This window comes from Passer montanus, unplaced genomic scaffold, assembly GCF_014805655.1.
Source record: "Passer montanus isolate IOZ18808 unplaced genomic scaffold, ASM1480565v1 scaffold53, whole genome shotgun sequence".
Classification (NCBI taxonomy): domain Eukaryota; kingdom Metazoa; phylum Chordata; class Aves; order Passeriformes; family Passeridae; genus Passer; species Passer montanus.
Window position 1 is genome coordinate 5,697,407 of NW_024370263.1, and position 23,236 is coordinate 5,720,642.

Sequence of the window (23,236 nt, forward strand, 5' to 3'; positions counted from 1 at the left end):
CACTGGGATGGGTGATACAGTCCCCTGTTTCACAAAATGCATAAATCCATAATTAGCATATTTGGGGTTTTTTCCCCCAGTGGTTATAACGTTTCTCAGCTGCTTTAAATAATTCCAGTAATATCCATGGAACTGAGCTGCTTTTGAGCAGCAGAGGCTCTGCTCTGACAGAGATCCATGGAAGTACATGAGCATAAAGGCTAAATGAGTTACATGGGAGGTGATGCTCTGCAGGAAATCTGTCACAGACCTGTGAGCTTTGGTGTGGTACTGCTGGACTCCTTCATTAACTTCTCCCTAATGCACACCTTGCTGTTCCTGCTAATTGTACAATCACAGATGCTCTGAGTGCACAACAGCGATCTCTGTTTAAAAAACATTGCTTCTGAAAGGAACGCTTCTTAAGGGCCTACATTATTATTCAAATTGATGCCGAGGATGATGTAAAGAAGGAAGCTGTTCAACAGCACTTCACTGATCTTTCTACAGCAACTTGTATCAGTCTCATTATGCTGTTTATACACACACGGGGCGATGCCGTCCCATTGGTATTACACTGCTAATTGGAATTACTACTTTCAGAAAGAAAAAGTCAGTTTAAGGGCCAAAAGAGAAGCGTGGCTTTAATGTATGCCACAGCATTTATTTCTTTACCGAGGTCCATTGGATTTATAATTACAAATCCATTCTAACGTGTCAAAGCGTTTATCAATGTATTTAATCAATACAATACTCTTGCATTGCTCTTTTGCTGTCAGGTTTCACAAATGAATACTGTATAAACGTAATGAAAATAGACTGCATCTGGCATAAACCCACCAGAAATGACTTCTGGGAAGGTTCCAGCCAAGGATGGAGTGGCCACCTGCTTCATTCTTTCCAGCCATTCAGTGTTTCCCTATATAGGTGTGAAATTACAGGTTTGTGGCATATGCCAAACTGGGGACTTATTCTAGAGTTTGACTGAAATGCAACTATGTGACCTTTACTTCGCAATAAACACAAGCCATAAATTGTGCAGATATTTGAGGAGAGGATCCTGGAAAATAGGAACAAACAGAAAATCTAGTGGCAGCTATGATTCTGAGCCTTTGTAGATCAAAGATTCTTCTGTTTCCTTCTGTTCTTTTTTTTCTGGTTCAGCAATAGGGAAGCCAAGAATGTCTGCAACAAATATCTCTGCTGTGATTTCTGCTGGAATTTCTTCTTCAGTCAAAGCTGCTGCACCTGGAGAGCAGTAACAGCAACACAAGACACACAGAAGCAATGTCAAAATTGCTTTCCAGTAAAATTTATAAGCAGCAATGAGTGAATGAAATGTTTTTAAAGATATACAAAGGGATCATGACAAAGTGATGCTTTAATAGCTTAATACTTTATGTGTTTATATCGGGGATTAAACCTGTCAAATCTGTGTGTCTCACCTTGCAGCAGCTCCCTGCCTCAGAGGAGTCATGGGACAACTTTAACACTTGGTCGATTTGATGTGATTTAGGATCCTCAGGGATCCAGGGATTTCAGAGTTCCCTTTGGCAGCAGCACCTTTGCTGCATGGGGCCCATTGCCAGTGACCCTAAACAGATTCTGTTCCAAACTGGTGGGGACTGGGCCATGAATTGTACAAAAATGCAGTTCCAATTACAATGAGCAATTAAATTCAGCTGCTTGGCTCAAATCAATGCTATAATTTGCTGTTCCAGGCTGGTGTGGACTGGGACATAAATTGCAGACAAATGTGGTTGTTACCAACAGCTCTGCTACAATGGGCACTGTGGCCTGGGTGAAACCAGCACTGGGATTTCCCTGTGTGTTTCTAATTTCAGTTCCAGCCAGCAGATAAACAGCAATGTAATCTTGTCAGGCCCCAGTTATAGTTCATTGTCCATTTATTTTTAGATACACCCGTGCAATTGCTTCGTGGATGAAGGACAGTCTGTAGCTCTGTGACTATTTTTGCAATCCCATCTGAGCAGTTTTGACAGCTCTTGGCCTAACAGGGTAAATGGGTTTGAAATTTTAATTATTCCATTTGGGAACTGAAACAATCCTGCTTCTGTGCTGTGTGGAATGCTAATCCTGTACCTGTGGGATCGTAGGTGTCCAGTTCAGATCCTTCTTTCCTGGGTCTCCTGCCCAGCAGGGTGGTCAGACATGCAGCCAGCTCATCCTCTGTCATCTGCTCCCCTGTCAAAACAGAGCACCACCAGCCCACGGGTTATGGGGTTGAGAGCACAAAAACTCAAAAGCAACTCAAACTAAACTAAACAGGACAGTTCAAAAGAGGATCTGGCTTCTCTGAGATAGGGACATACACACTGCCAACTGGAACACATGATCCCAACGCAGGAAAATGTTGATCCTAAGGAAAATTGTCTTCTCTGTAGCATTTTGGGGAAAAATGTCAGTCAAAGGAAGAAATTCTGATGCAGACAGCTCTTTAAGCAACATTGCAGTAGTAGGGGCTTGAGCTTCTATTCCCACTGCAGAATTCCTGGCACAGACCACAGTCCATGTAGCAATTTTCATGCAGAGGAAGAGAAAGGTGGAGAAAAGTCTTGATTTAGTATCTTGAAATAACATGGACATAGCACTTGTTCCCAGTGAGTGGTTGGCTCATGCCCTGGAGCATGAGGTTATGGATCTGTTATGAAACTGTTCTATCTGATGTACCTATTTATGGATGTTCACACCATCTCTATAAATAGCTAACCTTTCTCACACTGGTTGAATCCGTGGTTTCCAAGGATCTTTGTGGCAAGGAGTCTTGCCAAGTGATGTACTGAGTAAACCAGCATTTCTCTTTACCTCTTTTAATGCCCAGCTACACTTTTACACCAGAAGTAAGGCAATAGAAGTTTGTTATTAGCACTCTGTGGCACTGGCCAGAAGCATATTAACACCCACATTTGTGGTGTTCTCCCTGATTCAGCTCAGCTTAATTATCCCATCTTTTCAGTCTTTCACACAGGTACAGCCCAGGACCAATTTCATCCCTCCTTTCTTGTCTCACTTTTATCAGTTTTATACTGCTTTTCCAGAGCCTGTGTGACTGGAAAAGAGAACAGCAATTCAGATAAGGGCACACTAGGAGAAGGATACATTTTGCCAAGATCCATACTTATCATTTAACAGCTGAGATACCTCAGGCCAGCAGAGATTTCCAGACCAGTAAAAGAAGCACAGCTGGGACAAGACATGTGATTATTCAATTTAAAATCTTAAGGCAGGTGGCTCCTCACGCCTGCCCTGGTTACCAGGTTCTCATTCCAGAATAATTTCTTGCTGCAGGGAAAAAGTTCTGAAATTGCAGGCAGAACTAGCAAGCATAAAACTGATATTAGAAACAAAATAACTCACCTCTGCACTGAAGCAGTGACAGGAAGTCTCCTCTGTCAATAACTTTGTCTCCCTTCTTGTTATCATAACCAAGAACCTGAAATGCTCTTTGTATGGTTTTCATTGACAAGCCAAGTGCAGGTCGATGATTTATATAAAGTTTGATAAAATCATCTAAATTGATTTCTGTCACTTCTTCTTCAGTATCTGCATACTCGCTGAATTTGACTTCATTTATCATTTCTTCAATCTAAAGATCAGGACAAGGCAGATTGTTACACGTTTTATTTTGAAGAGCATTGGACCAGTTTCCAATCCTGTGAATGCCAATGTCCCCAGACCGTGCATGTGTTGGTGCCATGGGTGCCATGACCACATCCCAGGAGGAAGCTGCATGCACTCAGCAGCTGAGGGTGGGAATGGCCAACAGCTACACACCTGCTGACATGACAATAACAAGTAAAGATAGGGGTTACACACACAGAGTCATTGTGGATTTCCTCTGTTGTGACAGGCCCTCGGTGACCCTGCAGCTGTCACCCGCACCTTGGGCACAGCTGTGTCTCCACTCTGGGACAGTGGGCAGGCAAACCACAAACCAGTAAACACACCATCTCCCATCCTTGCTCTGGAAGCACCCACACGAGGGTCCCAACAGAACCAGGCTGCACACCTGACTGGATAAGAAATCTTATCTCTGCTCTTCCCCATGTCCAGGGCGGCTCAGGAGCTGCACAAGCCAAACCCGAAATGTGCTCAGTGGGGCTGACCACCCTGCACTGCTGGATCCCTCACACTCCTCTTGGACAAACAGGCAAGCAGTGGCTGTGCTGGATACCAGTGGTTTTCCTGAAGTCTGGTGCCGTGAGTCAGCCCAGTTGGCAGCTGTGCAGATGTGTGTCCAAAAGGCAGCATCTGCTCCATGCCTTCATTGTCCTTGCAGCCCCTTCAGAGATACATGGGCAGCAGAGAGAGTTCCCTGTGCCAACACGTACCAGCCCTGCTGCTCCCCGGGAAGAGAAGCTGATGCAAGATCTCCCCAGAGAGAACTTTGCATTCAGCCTTGGGCCTTTGTCCTTGTGTCACAAGTTTTTCCACTGAATGAAGCCCAGGGAAGAGGGAAATCTCAGCCTTATATTTTTGCTGTAGCGAATGTCACGCCAAGCAGGAACACTCATTTTCACTTGGCTCTGGCTGATCTGGGATTAGGTTTTATATCAACCCCACTGAACTACAAAAGAAAAACACCAATTCCCAAAAGCTTTGCTAGGCAGCCCAAGCTGCCTTTTCTCCCTCCTGCTTTTCTTTTATTAAAACACTCTAGAGAGAGACGAACCTTCTCTCTGGACTTATTACTGATTGTAGGTTGCCTGGTTTCACAACAGCTCAGCACCTCTGTTTCCATGCCTGAAATGCTGTTTATATTTTAATTTGGGGAAGTGTGAGGCATTATCAGTTATTATTCCAGAGACATTTCCCAAGGGAATATGTTCTCTGTGTCCCCAAGAGGCAAATATTTAATAACCCAAGGAAAAGATCTGACACAGAATGAAGAGATAACACCTCAACTTGACACCAGGGCACAGCAGCCCCAGCTCAGACAAACACTTGCTGGTTGTGGGGGCTCCCAAGTGAATCAGTTTGGTGGTGGCTGTGGCAACGGTGCTGCCTCCCATCTGGTGGCTCTCCTGGCAGAGCATCCCCAGGCAGATGGGGTGGCACAGACTCACAGCAGTGCCTCAGCAGCCTGTGGGTTGCTGTGCCATGGAAGAGATGAACACAATCTCCCCCTCAGAAAGGCTGGGGCAGCTCAGTGATGCACCTCCTCCCCTGGGAGAGCCTCTCCTGCAGTGATGGTGCTCAGAGGCCGTTATTCAAATCTCCTTGCTTCAGATGCAGTCATGCCAGGTTACACATTACAAATGAGGTTTGTGTACAGTACAAACTGCCTTGGAGAAACAGCCACACAAAGGGGAAGAAGCAGCACCCCTATTAAATCAGTTCTCTCTGCTGTAAAATTTTGATCCTGAGGTTGCCTTGTTGAACAACTCTGAGCTGTCAGGCTCCAGGTTTGCTCAGCCTTCTGCAGTTGCCCAATTTGCTAGCAAGGAAACTTTTAGGAATTTTCTGCCAGATTCTGGCCACTACTATATTGATGCAGACCAGATAAAAATACATTGACAGTCAATAAATATACCCCAGAGCCATCCAGCATGGCAGTGGCCAGAATCTGGCCCTTAGAACACTTGGGAAGTGCAATCAGTCTTACTCTTTCTTCTTTTAATAACAACAATAAAAACAGCTGACCAACCTCTTCCTCTGATGGATAAAATCCTATTGCTCTCATTACAGAAGGAATTTCCTCCAAGGGAATATGTGTTGACACCTGTCTGGTCTCCAGTGTTTTGATACCTTGGCTGCACAGCTGTACGTAGTAAAAATAGTTCTCCAGTTCCTGCCAGGGATTCAAACAAACACTGCAAATTTCAGTTACCAGCAGGCACAGGAGATAAGGCTCCTTTAAGGGCTTACTAACAGCCATATCAATGAGATTGCTGTTAAAGGCTAGCTGGACAAAACATAAAGAAATGTCAGGCCTGTATAAATTAAAGCCCAACCAGATGTGGCCAGACAGCGTTCACGGTGAGCATAATTACCCTGAAGAATTTGCCTTCTCTGCCGCCATCCAGGAGGTTGTAGAATGGGATCAAGTTCTCCCCACCCAGGAAAGCAGCAGCATCCAAGGCACTGGCAGAAGTGAAGGAAAGAAGGTACAGGAAGGGTTCATGTGAGGAGAGCTTTCATGGTTCCCTTTCTAGCCGTTGTTCACAGACACTTGCAATAAATAAAATCCCTGGGCCTCAGAATTCAGGAAAGGAAAGCACTGCCTTGAACCTTGTGCTGTTTTATCATCAGCTGCACTTCTACAGCATATTTCATACCCAGGTTTTACATACAATAGCACAGTGTGGGAATTAATTATTACTGAATGGTCCTCTTGTTTAGAGGAATGAGTACAGGGCTGGGAGCCAGGAGCTTTTCCATGGACTTGAACTTGGTGTCTGGCATTTGGCTTTTCTGCTTCCTTATAGAGACATTGAGGGAGATGAATTAGCTAGATCAGCATTTTGAACATGCAGAGAAGGCTGGGGCTTGGTGTTTGCAATAAACCACACAAGTCCCTGTTCCTTGATCCAACACATTTTTCCCCAATAACTCAGTGCAATCCATTACCCGCCTTCCTCCGCCGTGGCGGGCGACGGAGTCACAGGTGCAGTTTGCATTAAACTGAAAGCGCCTGAGTAGCCACCTCTTTGTTTCAATTTCATAGGCAGTTGGAGCCAAAAGAATCCCTTTGGCTTGTGCAGATGTAAAAAGAAACCAAGCCTGGAAGTGCAATCATGGCATAGCACTGCCACATAATACCCCACGCCTGGCAGCCAGGCTGCAGCTTTCACACACACCTCTGTAGTGCTGCTTCCACTGGGGTTTTTTTGCAAGCTTCATGCTTTTTTCATAATTAAGTTATTTGGGTATTAAACACAGTGGAGATTCACAAGATGCCAGAAGCAGCAATAAAATGATAATTAGCTCATCAAAAACTTCTCTCCAAAAACAAATTAGATAGAAATTCAATGTTGCCTGGACTCTGGCCAACCATTATAAAGAAGGATCATTTATATTCTATTGCCTTCCTTAAAATGTCGCTTATCCTGACCCCCGACTGTTTAAGCCACACAAAGTGGAAAAGAAAATAAATAAACCCATTGCTTTCCCATCCAAGTTTCCTTTGTTCTGGCACATGAAGGTGAGCTGCCTTGGCATTCCTTGGGCTTTCCTCAGAGCAAATGTTACCTGCAAAATGTGTTCCCTGCAGGACCAGCACGTGTCTTAACCACAAAGCCTTGGTCCTAGGAAGGTGAAGAGCAGTGGTGCACACCTAATGGCAGTCATAGGAGCTAGGGCTAAAAGCCTGCTCCCATGGAGTCATTTCCCAGAAACCAGGAGACACTGGGCTCTGTGCTAGGAGGGTGTTGTGCAGGTTTTGGGAAAAAAAAAAAAAAAGCCAAACACAGACCGAGGGAGACTATGTCTATCCTAACATGTCTATCCACACTATCCAAACTCTGCCATGGACTAAGCTTCCTTGCCAGTCCCTGAAGTGTGAAGTGGTTCCATGGTGACCTGGTAGTTTTCATGCCATTCACAGCTGCCTTGCTCCATTTCTATGTACAAATGTATCTATTGGGCACCTGCAGCCATGAGGGGAGAGCCTGTGCCCCAAACATGTATTGCATTGAGCAGCTTTGGTCCTTGATGTGCTAAGAAACCAAAATATCTATCCTGCCTTTGCTGTATTACCCTCCTGTCCTGTGGGAGTACATCTGGCACCACTGCCAAAGGGATCTGGCAGAGGGAAGCCTGCAGAGGACGGTGTAAGAAACCTGGCAGGATTCATCACTGATGCTCTGGGCCAGAGCCTGGAGATCCTTCTTTGTTAAAGCAGCCTCCACTCTTCAACCACCCCATTTATTGCAGGCCATTTATTCATGTAAGCAAAGCTTTATAGGACTAAGGTGGCTTGTCCTAAATCCAGTCTTCAAACACAGGGGGGATTTCCCAGCAAATTCCTGTTCCATTTGGAGAGCAGACCTTTTGTGTCAGCTGCTGCTCTGGGTGCTCCTCCTGCAGCCAGTGCTGCCCTTCTGGTCCCTCCTAACCCTGACAGTCTCCCATCACACTGGTCAGGCCCTCACAAGTATCACAAAATCCTCTGCCCAACTTCTCACCATTTGGGCACCATTTCCCAGATTGGAGTATTGTTCAGGCATCGTGGCCACCCCTGTGAGGTTTGCTGGCTTAATCCCTCCTACATCACAGAGAGGGGAACAAACCCCCCTAAAATATGTCCCTCTTGTTTCAGCTGCCACCCCACATAGCTGCTTGGGGCCCAATGGGTCAACCAAGCAGCTGTGGGAAGCAGTAACAAGATTCCTTTCCCTTTCCTGCCATAACTCACTGCAGGTTGACTTTCCATTTCATGAAAGTGCGCTCTTTGCCCCCGGCTGTGAAGACGTAACGCCCGTCGTGGGAGACGGCAAAGTCAGCGGCACCGTCCGGGTGGCAGATGAAGGCTGAGGACTTGTGGGGGTTGCCATCAACAGGCAGCATCTGCAAGCCCACCTGTGAGGGAAGAGGGAGTCTGGGAGGGCTGGGGGTCCCACTGGGGCACTGCCACATCCTCTTCCCCAGGAGCTTGCTCAGCTCTCAGGCAGGACCAGCCTCCATGTGGTTTCATCTTCAAGGAAATTCCCAAGGGCCCACCAGCTCTGCAAGGGGGGGCTCCATACCTTGTCCTTTGTAATGTACACCAAGTAGTGTTGCCGGGGGTCTGCAGAGCTTGTCCGAGGGAGGATTTGTATCTTCTCCAAGGGGGAGCCATAGGTTGGTCCCAAAAGGGTCTTTCTAAAAACAAACAATGTATTTATCCACTCTAGGCCACCCAAAACATTTTCCCCCTCTGAACAGCTTTTGTGTGGAAGGATGGGTAGATATGGGAGGTGTGCAGAGGCTTTGTGCTACTGGCTGACAGAACAGGACAGGACAGGGTCCCCAGCTAGAAGAGACTACACTGAGGCTGAGAAATTAATTTAGTGCTCAGGGGTTATTGTGCTTTGCTCATGTGGACCCCAATCTCCTTATCTGATGTCTAACTGCTATATCTCAGGTGCAATATAGTGAGCAGACCAAGATCCACCTACAGCCACAACCTTGCTAAATGAGACATCAGTGAACAGCAGAGAGGGCATAAGAATGGAGTGACCTGAGGGCTCTAGAGCCATCCCAAGATCTGCATCACAGATGGAAAATCACATGCTCATGGGTGGGAGTGTGGTGGTCATTAGACCAAGGAGAACACAGGGTCAGGAGGAGGCTCCCAGGCAATGGCAGGCCTGAATCAATCCTCTACCTGCACATTTTGGTGGTTGTGTTGTAGAGCTTCATTTTGTAGCAGTTGTTGGCAGTGAGGAAAAAGGACTCGGTGCCGAGCTGTGGGTACCAGGTCAAGCACAGGGGCACTGCAGCCTGCTCCAGCCTGTCCCTGTGTGTGACCACCAAGTGGTCCTTGATGCTGCTGCTCAGATCATACTCAACCTGGAGGGAAGACAAGGAAACAGCAACTCCCCTGTGGTCTGCCCTGCAGCCCGACCTTGTGGATTCACTGGATTTGCATTTCCTGGAGAAGCCACAATAGGAGAGCCTCAGCAGCAAGACCAGGCTGAGAAACAAACCACAGCTGTGGGGAGAAGGTTGGGAGCCATGGAACCAAACATGGAGTCTCCTTTGATGGCCTTGTCCAGCACCACCCCTTTAAGCACAAATCTTCCCTGTCCTTTAAACTTTCACATCGACCCACCAGCTGCCGGTCCTCCCCGAGGCTCAGCAGCCTGGGCTCGTTGCTGTCGGAGTGGACCCCAAAGAGGATGCTCCGGATGGGTTTGTAGTGGGAGTCCAGCCCTGCCAGGTGTTCCCAGCACCTGCTCCCCTTCTGCGGGACTCTCTTGTAAACAGTCACTGAATAATTCTCATCCTGCAACAACAGCACAAAGCTCAACAAGGGAAATGTTTGTTTTTTTTGTACAGATCATCACCAGTTGCTACAACCTCTGAGCCAAACTGCTTCAATGCTGCCTCAATACTTCTACAGCAAAACATGGGATTGAGGGAGCAGCCCCTCCCAGAGCACCAGCCAGGAGGAAATCCTGCTCCAGCCCCTTCTTCAGATGGATGCAGAGCTAAGACTTGTCACTAAAGTTAGGGACTGGGACTTAGAGTCTCCGGAGCCGCTGTGACTGGTGACGTTTTTACAGAGTGACTCTTCAAACCAGGAAAAGCACTCTGGAGTCAGGAAGCCCCAGGGGAGGAACAGCCCTCTGCCCTGTTCTCTGCATTTCAGTCACCAAGCCCCAGGGGAGGGACGGCCCTCTGCCCCGCTGCTCTGTGCCTGCAGGATGGCCCGCAATTCCCAGTCCCTCCCAAAGCTGCCCCGAGCAGCGCGTGTAAATCACCGAGCGGAAAAAACAAGCTTACAGCGGTTGCGAGGTACTTGGAATCGTGAGAGAAGCTGATGTGAGTCACGGGACATTTCGAGAACTGGAATTCCTCGCATATGGACTGAAGGGAAATTGCATCAAGGATGTAAACGCTTCCATCAGTAAATCCAGCAGCCAGAAAATGACCTGGAAAGCAGACCAGAAACCTCTCACGACACCATCACTCCTCCCAGAAAGGCCAGTGCTTGGCACATGGTCAGGTCACAGGGCTGGGATACCTTCAGGATCATAGGATAAGCACTGGATGCCAGCCTCGGTGAATATCCTGCTAACGAGGTACTGGGTCTGCTTGTGTTCCCACACCTTCAGCAGCCCACAGTGACTCCCCACAGCCACCAGTGGCTCCTGAGGGTGGCAGGCAATGGCATTCACAGCTTTCTTTGCCTCTGTCATGATTCTTTCAAAGTTTGTGCTGTCTGTTGCAACATGGAACATGGTTGCATCAGAGGTTGAAAGGATAAAGTTCCTGTTTAGCATGAGAGAAACAGAATTCGATGAATCAGACCAACTGGCTCACATCCCTGCAAGCTATATTACACATCAGTCTTTTTTTGGCAAGTTAGTTGGACAATCACTTATATTTTGTGATACACAGTATGCAAACGCTCCTTGACCTGGAAGGCAAGTGACACTTTGTATTCATGACCTGGGAAATGGCCACGGGAAGACACCGGAGCCAGTTCCATTTTCTACTTGGCTGGGCAAGCCAGAAGATTAATGACATCTGGGGAGCTCCTGCTGTTTGCAAGTCACTGGTGTGTGAGATGGACAAGTGAGCAACTGGAGATACTCTGAATGGCCTTGTCACGTGTCCCCATGCCACCACTGCCAGTGGCTCCACGTTGGCCATGCTGCCATGGCCAGGGTCAGAGGGCAGTTTCAGTCCCTGTCTGCTCACTTGGCCACGCTGAGAAGCACAGCAGGGAGGTTTCACTGTGTGACTGGTGATGGGTAAGCAGACAGCAGGACCATTATTCATATTGCAGCACAAATATGTACAGTTTCAGTCTGCCTGAGTGAGAGTCTGGACCCCGTAAAAGGGACAAGAGAGGATCACACAGAAATCCCAGAGTGGTTTGAGTAGGAAGGGACCATAAAGATCATCTTGTTTCGACACTTTACACTAGACCAGGTTGCTCCAAGCCCCATCCAATCTGGGCTTGAATGATTCCAGGCATGGGGCATCCACTGCTTCTCTGGACAACCTGTGCCAGGACATCACCACCCTCACAGTGAGGAATTTCTTCCTATATCACATCTGGCCTCTGTCAATTTTTGCCATTTTCCCCTTGTCCTGTCACTCCTTGTCCAAAGTCCCTCTCCAGCTGTTTTAGAGCCCTTGAGGCACTGGAAGGTGCTAGAAGGTCTCCTTGGAGCCTTCTCCAGACAGACAAGTGGGGAAGCACAGCCTCTTTGCCAGCTGTTCCATCACAGCCACCAGTTTGTGCACATCTGGCCCAGGCACTGATGGACTCTGCACCCCTTGAGTGCCTTGCTGGGCTCTCCAGCCATTCCTAATCCCACCAGGCTCTGGGATGAGCTCAGGCCTTCCCTTCCCCTTTGGGAAGCCAAACCATCCCCCAGGACACTGCTCCAGGCTGGAGAAGAATCTGTCCCACACGGCTCTTTGGAAAACACGTGTGCCTAAGAACAGACATTGCCAAGAAAGCCTTAACAGGAGTGACGACATGTGGTTTGCAGGCTGGGTGGAGCCACACAACAGCTTCATGTGGCCTGCAGACTCCCTGGAAGTCCTCAGGCACAGCTACGTCACACAGAGGGACAGAGAGGGGCTGGTGACCAGTCAGTGTGGTACAACCCTGCACCGGTGCCATGGCCCCAGTTAGCTTGCCAAGCCATGATAAAATCTGGATACAGCCATGCCTGGGAAGGGTTTAAGTGGGGATTAAGGGGCCCAGTGAGAGCTGGAGGCTCGGCATTAGCACTGCCTGGTGGGTGGGTACTGATAGGGAAGCTGATCATCACCGTGCCTGCACTAACGCCGTGTCTGTGCCAAGGCATCACCTGGAGCTGAGTCTGGGACGTGCTGGAGCCCACCCACACTCCCTCCCTCTCCTGCCCAGGAGCCTGGGCACAGGGCTCAGTCCTGCTCCAGAGCAGGCAGAAGCTCATGGAGCAGCTCTCACTGAGCACCTCCCCAACTTTCAGCTGCAAGGCAAACACAGGAGAAGACCTGGGTTGGTAAAGAGACACTCACCTGGTGAGAAAAGGCTGGCTGCTGCCCGGGAGGGCACTGGGGGCATCCCGAAGGATTGTGGAGAAGGAGATGGACTGGATGGGACCCACTTTGTCGTGGCTGTAGGTGCTGAGGAGCCGCAGCTGCCCATCGTAGAATTTAACCTGCCCTTTCACATCACCTGTGGCTATACAGCTGCAGGGAAGGGAAGGTTATTCACCAACACACTGCCTGACAACTCCAAATATTTCTTGAAGAGCATCCTTGGGTGGAAGCAAACCTCTTCCCCTTTCTCTGCACAAGCAAACCAGCAGAGCCCTGCACAGATGTGCAGGAGAAAGGCAGGGTTGTGCAGAAACCAGCGGTTCTGCTGTGACCCTGCCGTGTCCCTGCCGTGTCCCCAAGGCTGTCGCGGCGTTTGGTGGCTGTCTGCTCCCTCTGCCGGTAGCAGCCAGGAGGCTGTCTGAGCTATCACAGGAGAGCTGGCATCTCACCACCACGAGTTTTCAACTTCATTTCCACCCCCAGACAAACCCATTGCTGGAAAATTACTCATAAACCAGCAGCACTTTCCTGCATGAGTGACCAAGCTGCTAAGTGACTTAAAACGCCAACATTTCTGCCACTCCTACAGCTGAGCTACCTGAGGACTGTACCTAGAGCTACTGAAAAGGGCTGCCCTGTTACCTCTCCAACACCTGGAGCACGGTGAGACTCTCCTTCTGCATTGCCACCACCTTGGCAGGTGTCACTCCGTGGGGTTTGGCTGGCAGCTCCTCGGGGACAGTGCGGGGATCGTCCATGTCCCACAGCACCAGCTTCCCGGCCGAGGTGCCCGTCAGAGCTTGGGTGTTGTTAAAATGGAAAACTGACTGGCTGAACTGTCCCACCAGGCACTTGAAGGTCTGTGGAGACAGCGGCCAGGCTGTGTTTTCATCCCAGAGCTGGCTCTGCCCTCCTCAAGCAGAGAGGTTTCTGCTTGGTCCTCATGGCATTCCCTCCTGTCCCATGGCAGGACAAGAGCCCCAGGAGAAAATGCAGTGAGGCACTTTGAGGAGAGAGCTCTGCTTGAGCTCAGCTTGGACAAGCCTGGCTTGTCCCTGTCTGAGTGGGACAGGCCAGGGCCACTGGTTTTGCTTAAGGGGTTGGGGAGGGACAGTGCTGCTGCCAGCAGGAAAGCCAAGAGGGTGACATGCTGTGGTCCCTCCCTGCTGTGCTCACCTGGTTGCTCAGGAATGGTGTCCCATACTGCAAACCAGAATCATCCTGGGGAAAGCAGAGAAAACATCCAGGATAGGGATTTTGGAACCAAGCTCTGCAGTGCCAGCATGTCCCTTCCCCACCATCTGGGCACTGGCCCCACACTGTGGTGACCAAAACAGGAAAGGTTCCAAGGTCTTCCAGAGAGCACAAAACATCCTCTCCTTCCACCTGCTTCTTTCCAAAAGCTGCTGAATGGCACAAGGCCCATGGGAAAGCAGGAGTGGGAGAGGTGAAGAGCATCCCTGCCACAGCTGGGCCTGACCAGTGTGGGAGTGGAGGGAGTCTGATACTCTGTCCAGGCCACTTTGGGATCTGGCAAGGGCAGGGAGCAGGGAAGGGACAGACCTGCAGAGTGACCCCAGTTGTGGACAGACACCCAGCCCCTGAGCCCCCCCTGCCACCTCCTTTCTGGCACCAGAAACATGACTTCCCATGTCCCTACTTACCCACAGGTAAAATATCACCTGGGTTTTGCTGTTGCTGACAAACTCATGGGGATTCTGAGGGTTAAAAATGACATAATCCTGAAATTCAAAGAATTGCATTAGCACCAAGCTCAGCAATGCTTTCTGCTTATTCTCCCATCCAAAACCACTGTTTTTACCCAAAGCCACCTCACCAGCTGCACTGAACTGAAATGAGAGGACACCCCATGCCTGTCAGGCATTAGAGGAACAGGGATGAGCCCTTGGGATGCTCTGCTGCATCAGGGTGCCCCAGGGATGGGGTGTGATCCTGCCCCCCTTGGCACGGTCACTCACCTGATACCCAAACTCAGGCTTCAGCTCTGTGCTGCACACGGGCTCCTCTGTGAGCAAAGTCCATCTCCAAACACAAACTTTCTGGAAAAGAATGGGAGAAAAGCCCAAGGAACACTCCCATGGCTCTCTGGGAGGTTTGGGGTGCCAGGGGAATGCCAGTCCCCACTGCAGGGGATGATGTGGCCTAAAAGACTGGAGCAGGCCAAACCCCAGCACAGCCTGGCAGCAGAAAGGTTAATTTCAGGAAATAATGCTAGAAATTGCTTAGCTGAAAGTGATGAAGTCAGAAGCTTTTATACCAAATTAAGATCCATTTTCTCAACTCTGCAGCATTCACTTTAATGAAATCCAGGTCTGTCTTCTAATGGCTCAGCAACAACAAAGCACCACTCTCCCCATGTGAATTCCCACCTCCCCTGTGCTGCACTGCAAAAACTTGCAAGTCTCTATCCTGCAAAGCTATGAAAGAGGAGATACTCTCTTCACCTGCACAGTAGCAGCACTAATGGTCACCAGATACTTGGCATCCTGGGAAATGGCAATGGCACAGACCCCGTCCTCGGCATGGCTCTCGAAGATGGTGCGCACGGGTACCCTGCGGAGCACAGGTCCCATGGGTGCTCCTCCAGCACAGGGCCTTCCAGGCAGTCACTTGGCAAGGCCTGTGCCACAGCCCACCCACCCTGTGTGGAAGAAGGGATGGAGGGAGGGAGGCTGCAAACACTGGTGCTGCCACAGGCTGGTGCTCAGTGGCCCCTCCATCCCTTCCTCCCAAGTTGATGGCACTGGGAAACAACTCAGCAGGGATCTTTGAAGATCCTACAGCATGGAGATGTGGTGTACTTAGTCTGGGGGAGCTCAGCCCCATCTCATGTCCCATGAGTGTGGGTGATACAAGGACTGTGAAGGACTTGGTTTGGTTTTGGTTCTTTTGCTGCTTTTTAGTCTGTCCCTGTTCTCCCATTTTACTCTCAGTTGAGACTGGAGTCTGAGTGATTTACTGGACACAGGGAGCTTCCAAAAGAGGAGGTTCCTGGGAGCTTACCCAGAGTAGGAGTCCCACACGATGATCATAGCATCTGGCCCTTGGTCAGCAGTGGCAACCCAGCGTTTGTCTGCACTCACACACAGGCAGGAGATGACATTTGTGTGACCCTGGGGGAGAGAAGCAGCAAAGTGCCTTGGAGGCTGCAAACCTGGGGCTGTTCTGTTCATACCTTTTGTATGGGCTGCTCCTGGCTTTGGTTATAGGTGACCCCTGAGCACAGGGCACCAGAAAGAGAGATGGAGGAGAGGGGTTCAGGAGAAGGGGAGGAGGAGGAGGGAGATGCTCGGCTGTGCCAGACCTGCAGGTGGAACTGCCTGCTCTGCAGGATGTCGTGGATGACCACTGTGTGGGAGGAGACGTACAGGAGCACCCGGTCCTCCCCGTCCATCAGGCTGTGCACAGCCAGGCTGCTGTTGTAGCCAAACACCCAGGACAGGTCCTGCAGGGAAGAGACAGCTCCTGGCTCTCAGCAGCCGGGACAAAAAAGGCACACGAGGTCTGTGGGGTGATGGAAGAGAGTGGGGCAGGGGTGCTGGGTGCACTCCTGGTGGCACTGTGCCCGCTGGTACTCACAAGGGGGTGAAAGCTGCTGTCCCTGCTCTTCCGGAACAGCATCCCCGGCATGGCTGCCCACACCATGCTGGCAGAGCCTTTGTGCCCTGTGTGCTTCTCCCTGTAGCCTGAGAGGGGGCTGGAGATGGCTCCCTTGGACTCACACAGTGCTGGGGTGGTTCAGGGGGTCCAGCACCCTCCAGGCAGGGTGTCCCAGCAGGGCCTTCCCCCAGGGTGCCCTGGCTCCCAGCCCAGGTGCTGGGCAGGGTGTCTGAGGTCCCCATACCTAAAGGAGATGACCGGGGACACGATGGTGTCTCAGGATGGTCATCCTCTGGTGCTTCTTTCTTCTCCCTGGCAGCAGCAAGGGGATCCTTGACAGGAAGAGAGGTTTTGGTGAGTGCTGTCTCCTGGGCTGGTCTGGATGGGGACTGCCCTGTGGCTACTGGGAATGAGCCTCAGCATGTCTCAGACCCCAAGGGTTCTGTTTCCACTGGGATCTGCCCCAGACCCTGTCTCAAACAGGGCTTCCCATGGTGCTGCCCTCACCTCCTCAGGCTGCACATCCATCTCCTGAGTCTGTCTGTCCTGGGACATCTCCCTGGGCTCACTGCTTAGTGCTGCTCCTCCCTCGGTGGGTTACTCCAGTGTAACTTCACATGGACCATGCATCCACACCTTCACCCAGGGAGCTGCGGTGTGGAGATGCTCTGAAATACTTCCCAACGCACCCTCTCCCAGATTTGTCTGCACAACAACCTAGAATTGGGCACAGCAGGAGAAAAGGGCACCTGTGAAGCTGGGAAATGGGTCCCGGAGCCCCTTCTGAGCTCCCACACTGAGCACGAACAAGGCCAGTACAGCGGCTCCTCCAGCCGAGCGCAGGCTCCCTCCCTCGGCTGCCCGCACACCGGCACGGAAATTCCCCTTTCGGATGGGATTTTGTCACAGTCCCCGTGAGCACCGAGCTGCTCCTGGGCGGCAGCTGCTTCATCTCCGGCTTCACGGGTGTGGACTTGAGCCAACACCGAAACCTTGTGCGCGGAAAACTTTCACGGGAGGGCAAAGAGGCCCTGGGGAAAACCCTCGGGGCCTCGGCGGGCGGGACGGGAGCGGCGGAGCTCACCGCCGGCTCTCGCCGCGCTCGCACCGAACCGGTGCCAAGACCGCTCCGGGCTTCGCTGCCTCCTGCTGTCCCGAGGGACACCCCCGGAGACCCTCCCGAGGAGCCCCCCGCTCACCGACACAGCGATCCCCGCGTCTCTGCCTCTGCGACCGCCGTTCCCAGGCAACGGCTGCACCGGCAGCACCGGCTGCGCCACCGGCTGCACCGGGAAATAACGGGAGAGAGGGGAACCCTCCTCATCCTCACCGGCTGCACCGGGAAACAACGGGAGAGAGGGAGAACCCTCCTCATCCTCACCGGCTGCACCGGGAAACAACGGGAGAGAGAGGAGACCCTCCTCATCCTCACCGGCTGCACCGGGAAACAACGGGAGAGAGGGAGAACCCTCCTCATCCTCACCGGCTGCACCGGGAAACAACGGGAGAGAGAGGAGACCCTCCTCATCCTCACCGGCTGCACCGGGAAACAACGGAAGAGAGAGGAGACCCTCCTCATCCTCACCGGCTGCACCGGGAAACAACGGGAGAGAGGGGAACCCTCCTCATCCTCACCAGCTGCACCGGGAAACGCCAGGAGAGAGGGAACTCCTCATCCTCACCGGCTGCACCGGGAAACAAGGGGAGAGAGGGGAGAATCCTCCTCATCCTCACCGGCTGCACCGGGAAACAACGGGAGAGAGGGGAACCCTCCTCATCCTCACCAGCTGCACCGGGAAACGCCAGGAGAGAGGGGAACCCTCCTCATCCTCACCGGCTGCACCGGGAAACAACGGGAGAGAGGAGGGAACTTCCTCGTCCCCACCGGCTGCCAGGAAGAGGCAGCGCTGGCCCCCAGCCCAAAGCAGGGACCCGGAGGAGGGAACATTCAGCCCTTCACCCTCGCCAAGCCTAAATCCCGTTCATGGCTGTGGCAAAGCCCCTCTTGGCATCGCCGGAGCCGCTCGGGACCGAGTCCTCACCCTGCCCGAGGAATGGGGTGAGGGATCTTTACCCGACGCCCCCCACAAGGAGGTGCAGGCAGCTCTGCTCCAGTGGCTTCCCCGGGCAGGACAAACGGAGTCAAAGCGAGAAAAACCATCCCCCAAGCCCGGCCAGTCCCCCACGGTCCCCAGCTCTCTGCACAGGGACCCCACTGCCAGGGCTCACTCCAGGCTCTCACTTCACCCCTGCAGATAATCATCCCTAAACGCTCCCAACTGCTGACCTCAGGCTTGCTGTTAAGCTCAAATAACAATTTCTAAACTTAATTTGTTTCTCCTTCTGCCCAGAAAGAGCCTCACACCCTGCTGGGAGTGGAAAGGAGATTTGTTATCAGCTCCCATTATCTCCCTTGACCCAGAGAGGCTGCCCCAAATAATGACTTCTATGAGAACAGAGAGAGGCAATACTCAGTTTTATTGTTTTGGGAGACTATTTTGAAATTCAACTGGAAATAAGCTTTAAACAAACCAGTCATTCCCAGAATCCCTTCCAACAGTTTATGCACCTGTGGTGGTTTAGGAATGGTATTCCCCAATTTACTGTTCCCACTGAAAACACCCCAGACCATGTGCCACCCACCCACTCCCCCCACTGCTCCTGCAGCAGGGTGGAGAGGAGAATGGGAGGCACAAGAAAGTAAACCCCGTCCTGGCTGGAACCAGGAAACACCCCAAAATCAACTCCTGTAAATAAACAAATTTTTAAAAAAATAAAAGAAAATAGAGAGAAGCCAGATTAGGAGTGCTTTTATCATGACTACATAAACTACTAGAAGTTCCAAAAGTAGAATTATAACCCCTATTCTTTACCTCATTGTGTTAAAATAACTGGGCATTTCAAAAATCCTTTCAGTATGTTCACCGACTTTAAAAGTTGTGGCAACATGGGGAAGATGAAGTATCAAACTTGCATATCTCTTGCCTGTCATCTACTATGACAGGCATCAAAAAGTGCTCTAGGACTTTTTAGCATATATTACATGATATTCAGTGAGGAGTTTTAAAGGGGAGAAAAAAGGAATGCTCTGCTATCACCAAAAAAGAGCATTTCAACCTCTTTGGAGCATGTATCAAGTGAGATTTGGGTCTCTCTAGAGCCTTATGCTAAATTGATACAAGTGGAAGAGATGAGAAGTCACATCTTGCAGCTCTGCAGGTTCCTCCTGACAACCAGTGCAATTCTGAACTGCAGAACTCTGCCAGAACCCTTCAGGCACCAGAGCAACACCACGTAGGGAAGTTTTCAAACCAGATCAGAGTCCAGAAAGCAGGCACAAGCTTCAGCTTTATTGTTCTCCCAGCCATGGTCATCTTTGTAAAGGAATGATATTGCAGCTGAAAAAGAAGAGGGTAGGAGGAAATATTAAATTTTCATTTCTCAAACAGGCAGGGAAGACCTGACATGGCTCAGACCCAGCACAACCCTCCTCCACTGGTTTAGCAGACAAACCAGCCATCATTGATGGAACTCGACTCCCTGTATCCCTGTGCAGAAGCAACAGCCTCCAGCTCCCTGCTGCCCACCCGTGAGGTCTGTCACAGTGGGCAGTGACACAACCAGGGCTGGCCTGCTCAGGAAATGTGCCCTGAGCTGCTGAAAGCCTCTTCCCTCCAGCAAGTGAAACAGTAGCTCACCCCAGGAGGCCCTTCCCGGCCCAGCGCTTTGGAGTCAGCCCCACGTGCACCCTTCTGCCACCACGGATCACAGTCACGCTCAGGGGTCTCTGAAAGAGGGGAAAAATAAAAAAATAACCAAAATATTTCACTTTTCCATCACAAAGTCAACTCCCTTCTTTTGCTGAAGCACACGAAGAACATTAAGCCCAAGGAACTGTTGTGCAGCAGTGCCCACTCCCACTCCTGTGGCTGTAGCTGAAAGAATGGAGTGTTTTGTGTGAAGTCATCTCCAGAGATCCCTCACTTTCACCACCAAGCACTTAATGGTTGTGGCAGCTTCTCTGGCCAGGCCACGAGGGTGGCACAGCCGTGCTGCTGCAGGGAGTCCCCAGGGAGAACAAACAACGTGATGATCACAGCTCTCAGCTCCTCCCTTCATCAGCAAATGGCTCAGTGCTGTGAGAGAACAAGGCTACAACTAACTGCACAGACTGAATCTGACACTGCTGCTGACATGGAAATGATGATTCCAGAGATCCAAGTTCCATGGAAAAAGCTGTGGCTAACAGAGACAGGCAAGAGAATGCAGTCACAGCAGGAATGAGCTCACCCCCTCGCTGTGCTGCACCACCGTGGCAATGTTCTGCAGGTTCTGGAAGTTGTTTGCATTGACAGATCCAAACTCCACAATCTCATCATCAACTTGAAGTCCCTGGACAGAGATAGAAGAGAGATGAGCATCTGCATTCTCCAAAGACAGGGAATATCACAGGAGCATCACCCTTCACCCAGCCACAGGGAGAGAGATGTGCTACAACACCGCTCACACTCAGGGCAGTGAACATCACCACAGCCACAGCGAGAGGTAAGTGCTCATTCCTCTGTTCTGTTTCATGGGAAGAGAAACACTGAGGCTGGAATGGCCAGTGAGGTGTGGAAGGAGCTGTGTGGTGCCAGGATACAGCTCAGGGAACACCCATTTGGTGAAATGTACAGTGTACAGTGACCAGCCCCTGCACAGGACATCCCAACGTGACGAAAAGACAGCTCAGGGAACACCCATCTCTGTACAGTGACCAGCTCAGGGAACACCCATCTCACCCCTGTACAGTGACCAGCCCCTTCACAGGACATCCCAATGTGATAACAAGGAGGGGCTGACACCCTAATCAAGGCCCCAGCTTATTCCCACTCATTAACACGAGGCAGAGGGAGCCATGAGCTGTCTGGCTCCAGCCAGAGCCTTCCCCACGAGCTGTGCCCCACGCACCGAGACGCTGGCAGGAGAGCCCGGGGTCACGGAGTTCACTTTGGCAAAGGCCTGGGGCAGGCTCTGCCTCTGGCTCATGGCCTCGGCCAAGGCCTCTGCCTCATCCCTGGCGTGCTTCTCCTTCTCCCGGGCGTGCAGCTTGTGCAGAGCTTCCTCCACCTGCTTCATCAGCGCCTTGTGGTCATTCTGCAAACCTGTGGGTGACACCATGAGCACACAGGGAGCTGGAGAGGCTTCCCCAAAGGGCTCCCAGCACCTGCTCCCCCCTGCAGCCACGCAGAGCAGTGCCCTGGCTGTCTCTGGTCTCAGCAGGAACCTCTGCTCTATCTGCTGGGGCCTGGTGCCAGCCCGGCAGATGTTTATCAGTAAAAGTCAGAGAAAACCACCCTACAAATTTTGGTAAACATGCAAAGGCAGAAGGGCTGGGAGGCCCATGATCCCTTAGCACTCAGTGAGCAGCTTAAGGCTTCTTTCCATTAAGTCACCTGCTGTTACGTATGTACCCATCCTGAAAGTCAGGGCACTGGGAAAGCCTGGGATGGAATAAATGCCAAGCTGTTTCCTACCCAAATTTTATTCTACAAACAGCACAGAAAGGCTTTGTTGTGTTTCACAGGTCCCAAATGGCTCCGCAGCAGTGGCAGAATTTCAGCGCCGCTGCAGCAACACGTGTTCAAAAGCATTTTACTGACCCGGCCCGGGCGGCAGCTCCGAGCCCTGGGCAGAGCCAGCGGGGAACGGGCTCAGGGCAGCCCCGGGCTCCGGCTCTGAGCAACCTCAACGGGGGCCAGGGGGGCTCAGAGAGATGAGGAATCACAGCGAGGGCCAGGGGGGTTCAGAAAGGTGAGAAATCACAGCGAGGGCCAGGGGGGTTCGAGAGCCCAGCGGCTCCGCGGGTCCGCTCCCCGCGCTCGCCCCGCAATCCCGGTTTCGCTGGCTCATCCCGCGGGATGCGGGCGCGGCCCGGCCCGGGAAAGGCGCCCCCGCCCGGTTCCCGCTCCCCGCTCACAGATGATGTTGTGCCGGGCGGTGCGCACTTGGTACAGGTCGATGTCGGAGCGGGGGAAGCCCTCGGCGTCCACCAGCGGCTCGTGCATCCCGACGCCCTTTTGCTGTGAGGGAAGAGGCGGCGGTTGGGAGGAGGCCGGGCCCGCGGGCCCGCACGGCGCCCCCCGGCCCTGCCCGGGCACCGACCCCCTCCAGCAGCTCGTAGCACGCTTTGATCTGCGCCTCGATCTCGTCCTTGCGCCGCACCAGCTGCTGCACATCGCTGACGGTGACGGGACGGGCCCCGCCGGGCTCCGCCATGGCCGCGGCCGGACGGGAGCCGGGACGGCGGGGGCGGGGCCGGGACGGCGGGGGGCGGGGCCTGTGAACCCGGGGGCGGGGCCTGCGAACCCGGGGGCGGGGCCTGGCCCGCCGGGGGCGGGGCCGTGCGGCGGTGACACGGAGGCGACAATAGCGGAGTGACACACCGGTGACACACCGGTGACACGGAGTGGCAGTAGCGGGGTGGCGCAGCTGCGTCACTGCCCCCGCGGCACGCCGCTGTGGCGCTGGCATGGGGTGGCCCAGCGGTGTCACCGTCTCTGGGTCACACCGCTGTGGTGGTGCCATGGGGCGGCTCTGATGGCGACACAGCGGTGTCACCATCGGTGACACACAGCTTTGATGCTGACACGCAGTAGCACAGCGGTGTCACCACCTCTGGGTGTTGTGTCCCTGTCCCCGCTGCTGGCCCCTCTCCAGCCTGTGGCCCCGCACATTTTCCGGGTGCTGCATGGCATCCATGTCCCCATGGCGGTGTGGCAGCAGGGGACAGCCCCACCACGAGACCCCCACCGTGTCCTCCGTGCCACTGGCACCCACCCAAGCCCCCTGTGCTCATCCTCTGTGGCCTCGCTGGTTCTGCAGCTTCCCACCACTGCCAGTCCGGTGGAGTTTGTGCCCTGCTGTCCCCCTGGCAGGGCCA

The 23,236-nt window shown here is 52.2% G+C and overlaps 2 protein-coding genes across 2 annotated transcripts; both read right to left on the reverse strand.

Moving 5' to 3' along the window:
* Positions 1 to 313: 313 nt before the first annotated feature.
* Positions 314 to 17,030, reverse strand: CFAP251 (cilia and flagella associated protein 251). Its single transcript, XM_039724691.1, has 22 exons — positions 16,822 to 17,030; positions 16,559 to 16,646; positions 16,294 to 16,400; positions 16,019 to 16,159; positions 15,718 to 15,827; positions 15,159 to 15,267; positions 14,673 to 14,753; positions 14,358 to 14,435; positions 13,870 to 13,914; positions 13,336 to 13,553; positions 12,670 to 12,843; positions 10,670 to 10,917; positions 10,429 to 10,577; positions 9,755 to 9,928; positions 9,308 to 9,492; positions 8,688 to 8,802; positions 8,357 to 8,520; positions 5,994 to 6,084; positions 5,648 to 5,791; positions 3,358 to 3,586; positions 2,083 to 2,184; positions 314 to 1,227 (listed from the first exon to the last, which is right to left on the reverse strand). The coding sequence occupies exons 1-22, from the start codon at positions 16,867 to 16,869 to the stop codon at positions 1,076 to 1,078; spliced, it is 2,952 nt and encodes a 983-aa protein (XP_039580625.1). The 5' UTR covers positions 16,870 to 17,030; the 3' UTR covers positions 314 to 1,075.
* Positions 17,031 to 18,773: 1,743 nt separating this feature from the next.
* Positions 18,774 to 22,617, reverse strand: PSMD9 (proteasome 26S subunit, non-ATPase 9). The gene is made up of 6 exons (XM_039724721.1): positions 22,459 to 22,617; positions 22,274 to 22,376; positions 21,265 to 21,458; positions 20,605 to 20,706; positions 20,013 to 20,101; positions 18,774 to 19,712 (listed from the first exon to the last, which is right to left on the reverse strand). The coding sequence occupies exons 1-6, from the start codon at positions 22,570 to 22,572 to the stop codon at positions 19,685 to 19,687; spliced, it is 630 nt and encodes a 209-aa protein (XP_039580655.1). The 5' UTR covers positions 22,573 to 22,617; the 3' UTR covers positions 18,774 to 19,684.
* Between the last annotated feature and the right edge of the window lie 619 nt (positions 22,618 to 23,236).

What these genes read in the sequence shown, in the direction of transcription:
- CFAP251 (XM_039724691.1), bottom strand. Translation starts at nt 16,869, where the DNA reads ATGTCCCAGGACAGACAGACTCAGGAGATGGATGTGCAGCCTGAGGAG. An exon ending in AGCCTGAGTTTGGGTATCAG is followed by an intron (nt 14,436 to 14,672) that starts GTGAGTGACCGT and finishes TTTGAATTTCAG; the next exon opens with GATTATGTCATTTTTAACCC. An exon ending in ACAACCACCAAAATGTGCAG is followed by an intron (nt 8,803 to 9,307) that starts GTAGAGGATTGA and finishes GTTTGTTTTTAG; the next exon opens with AAAGACCCTTTTGGGACCAA.
- PSMD9 (XM_039724721.1), bottom strand. Translation starts at nt 22,572, where the DNA reads ATGGCGGAGCCCGGCGGGGCCCGTCCCGTCACCGTCAGCGATGTGCAG. An exon ending in GCTACGAGCTGCTGGAGGGG is followed by an intron (nt 22,377 to 22,458) that starts GTCGGTGCCCGG and finishes CTTCCCTCACAG; the next exon opens with CAAAAGGGCGTCGGGATGCA. An exon ending in GCCGGGAAGGGCCTCCTGGG is followed by an intron (nt 19,713 to 20,012) that starts GTGAGCTACTGT and finishes CTTCTTTTTCAG; the next exon opens with CTGCAATATCATTCCTTTAC.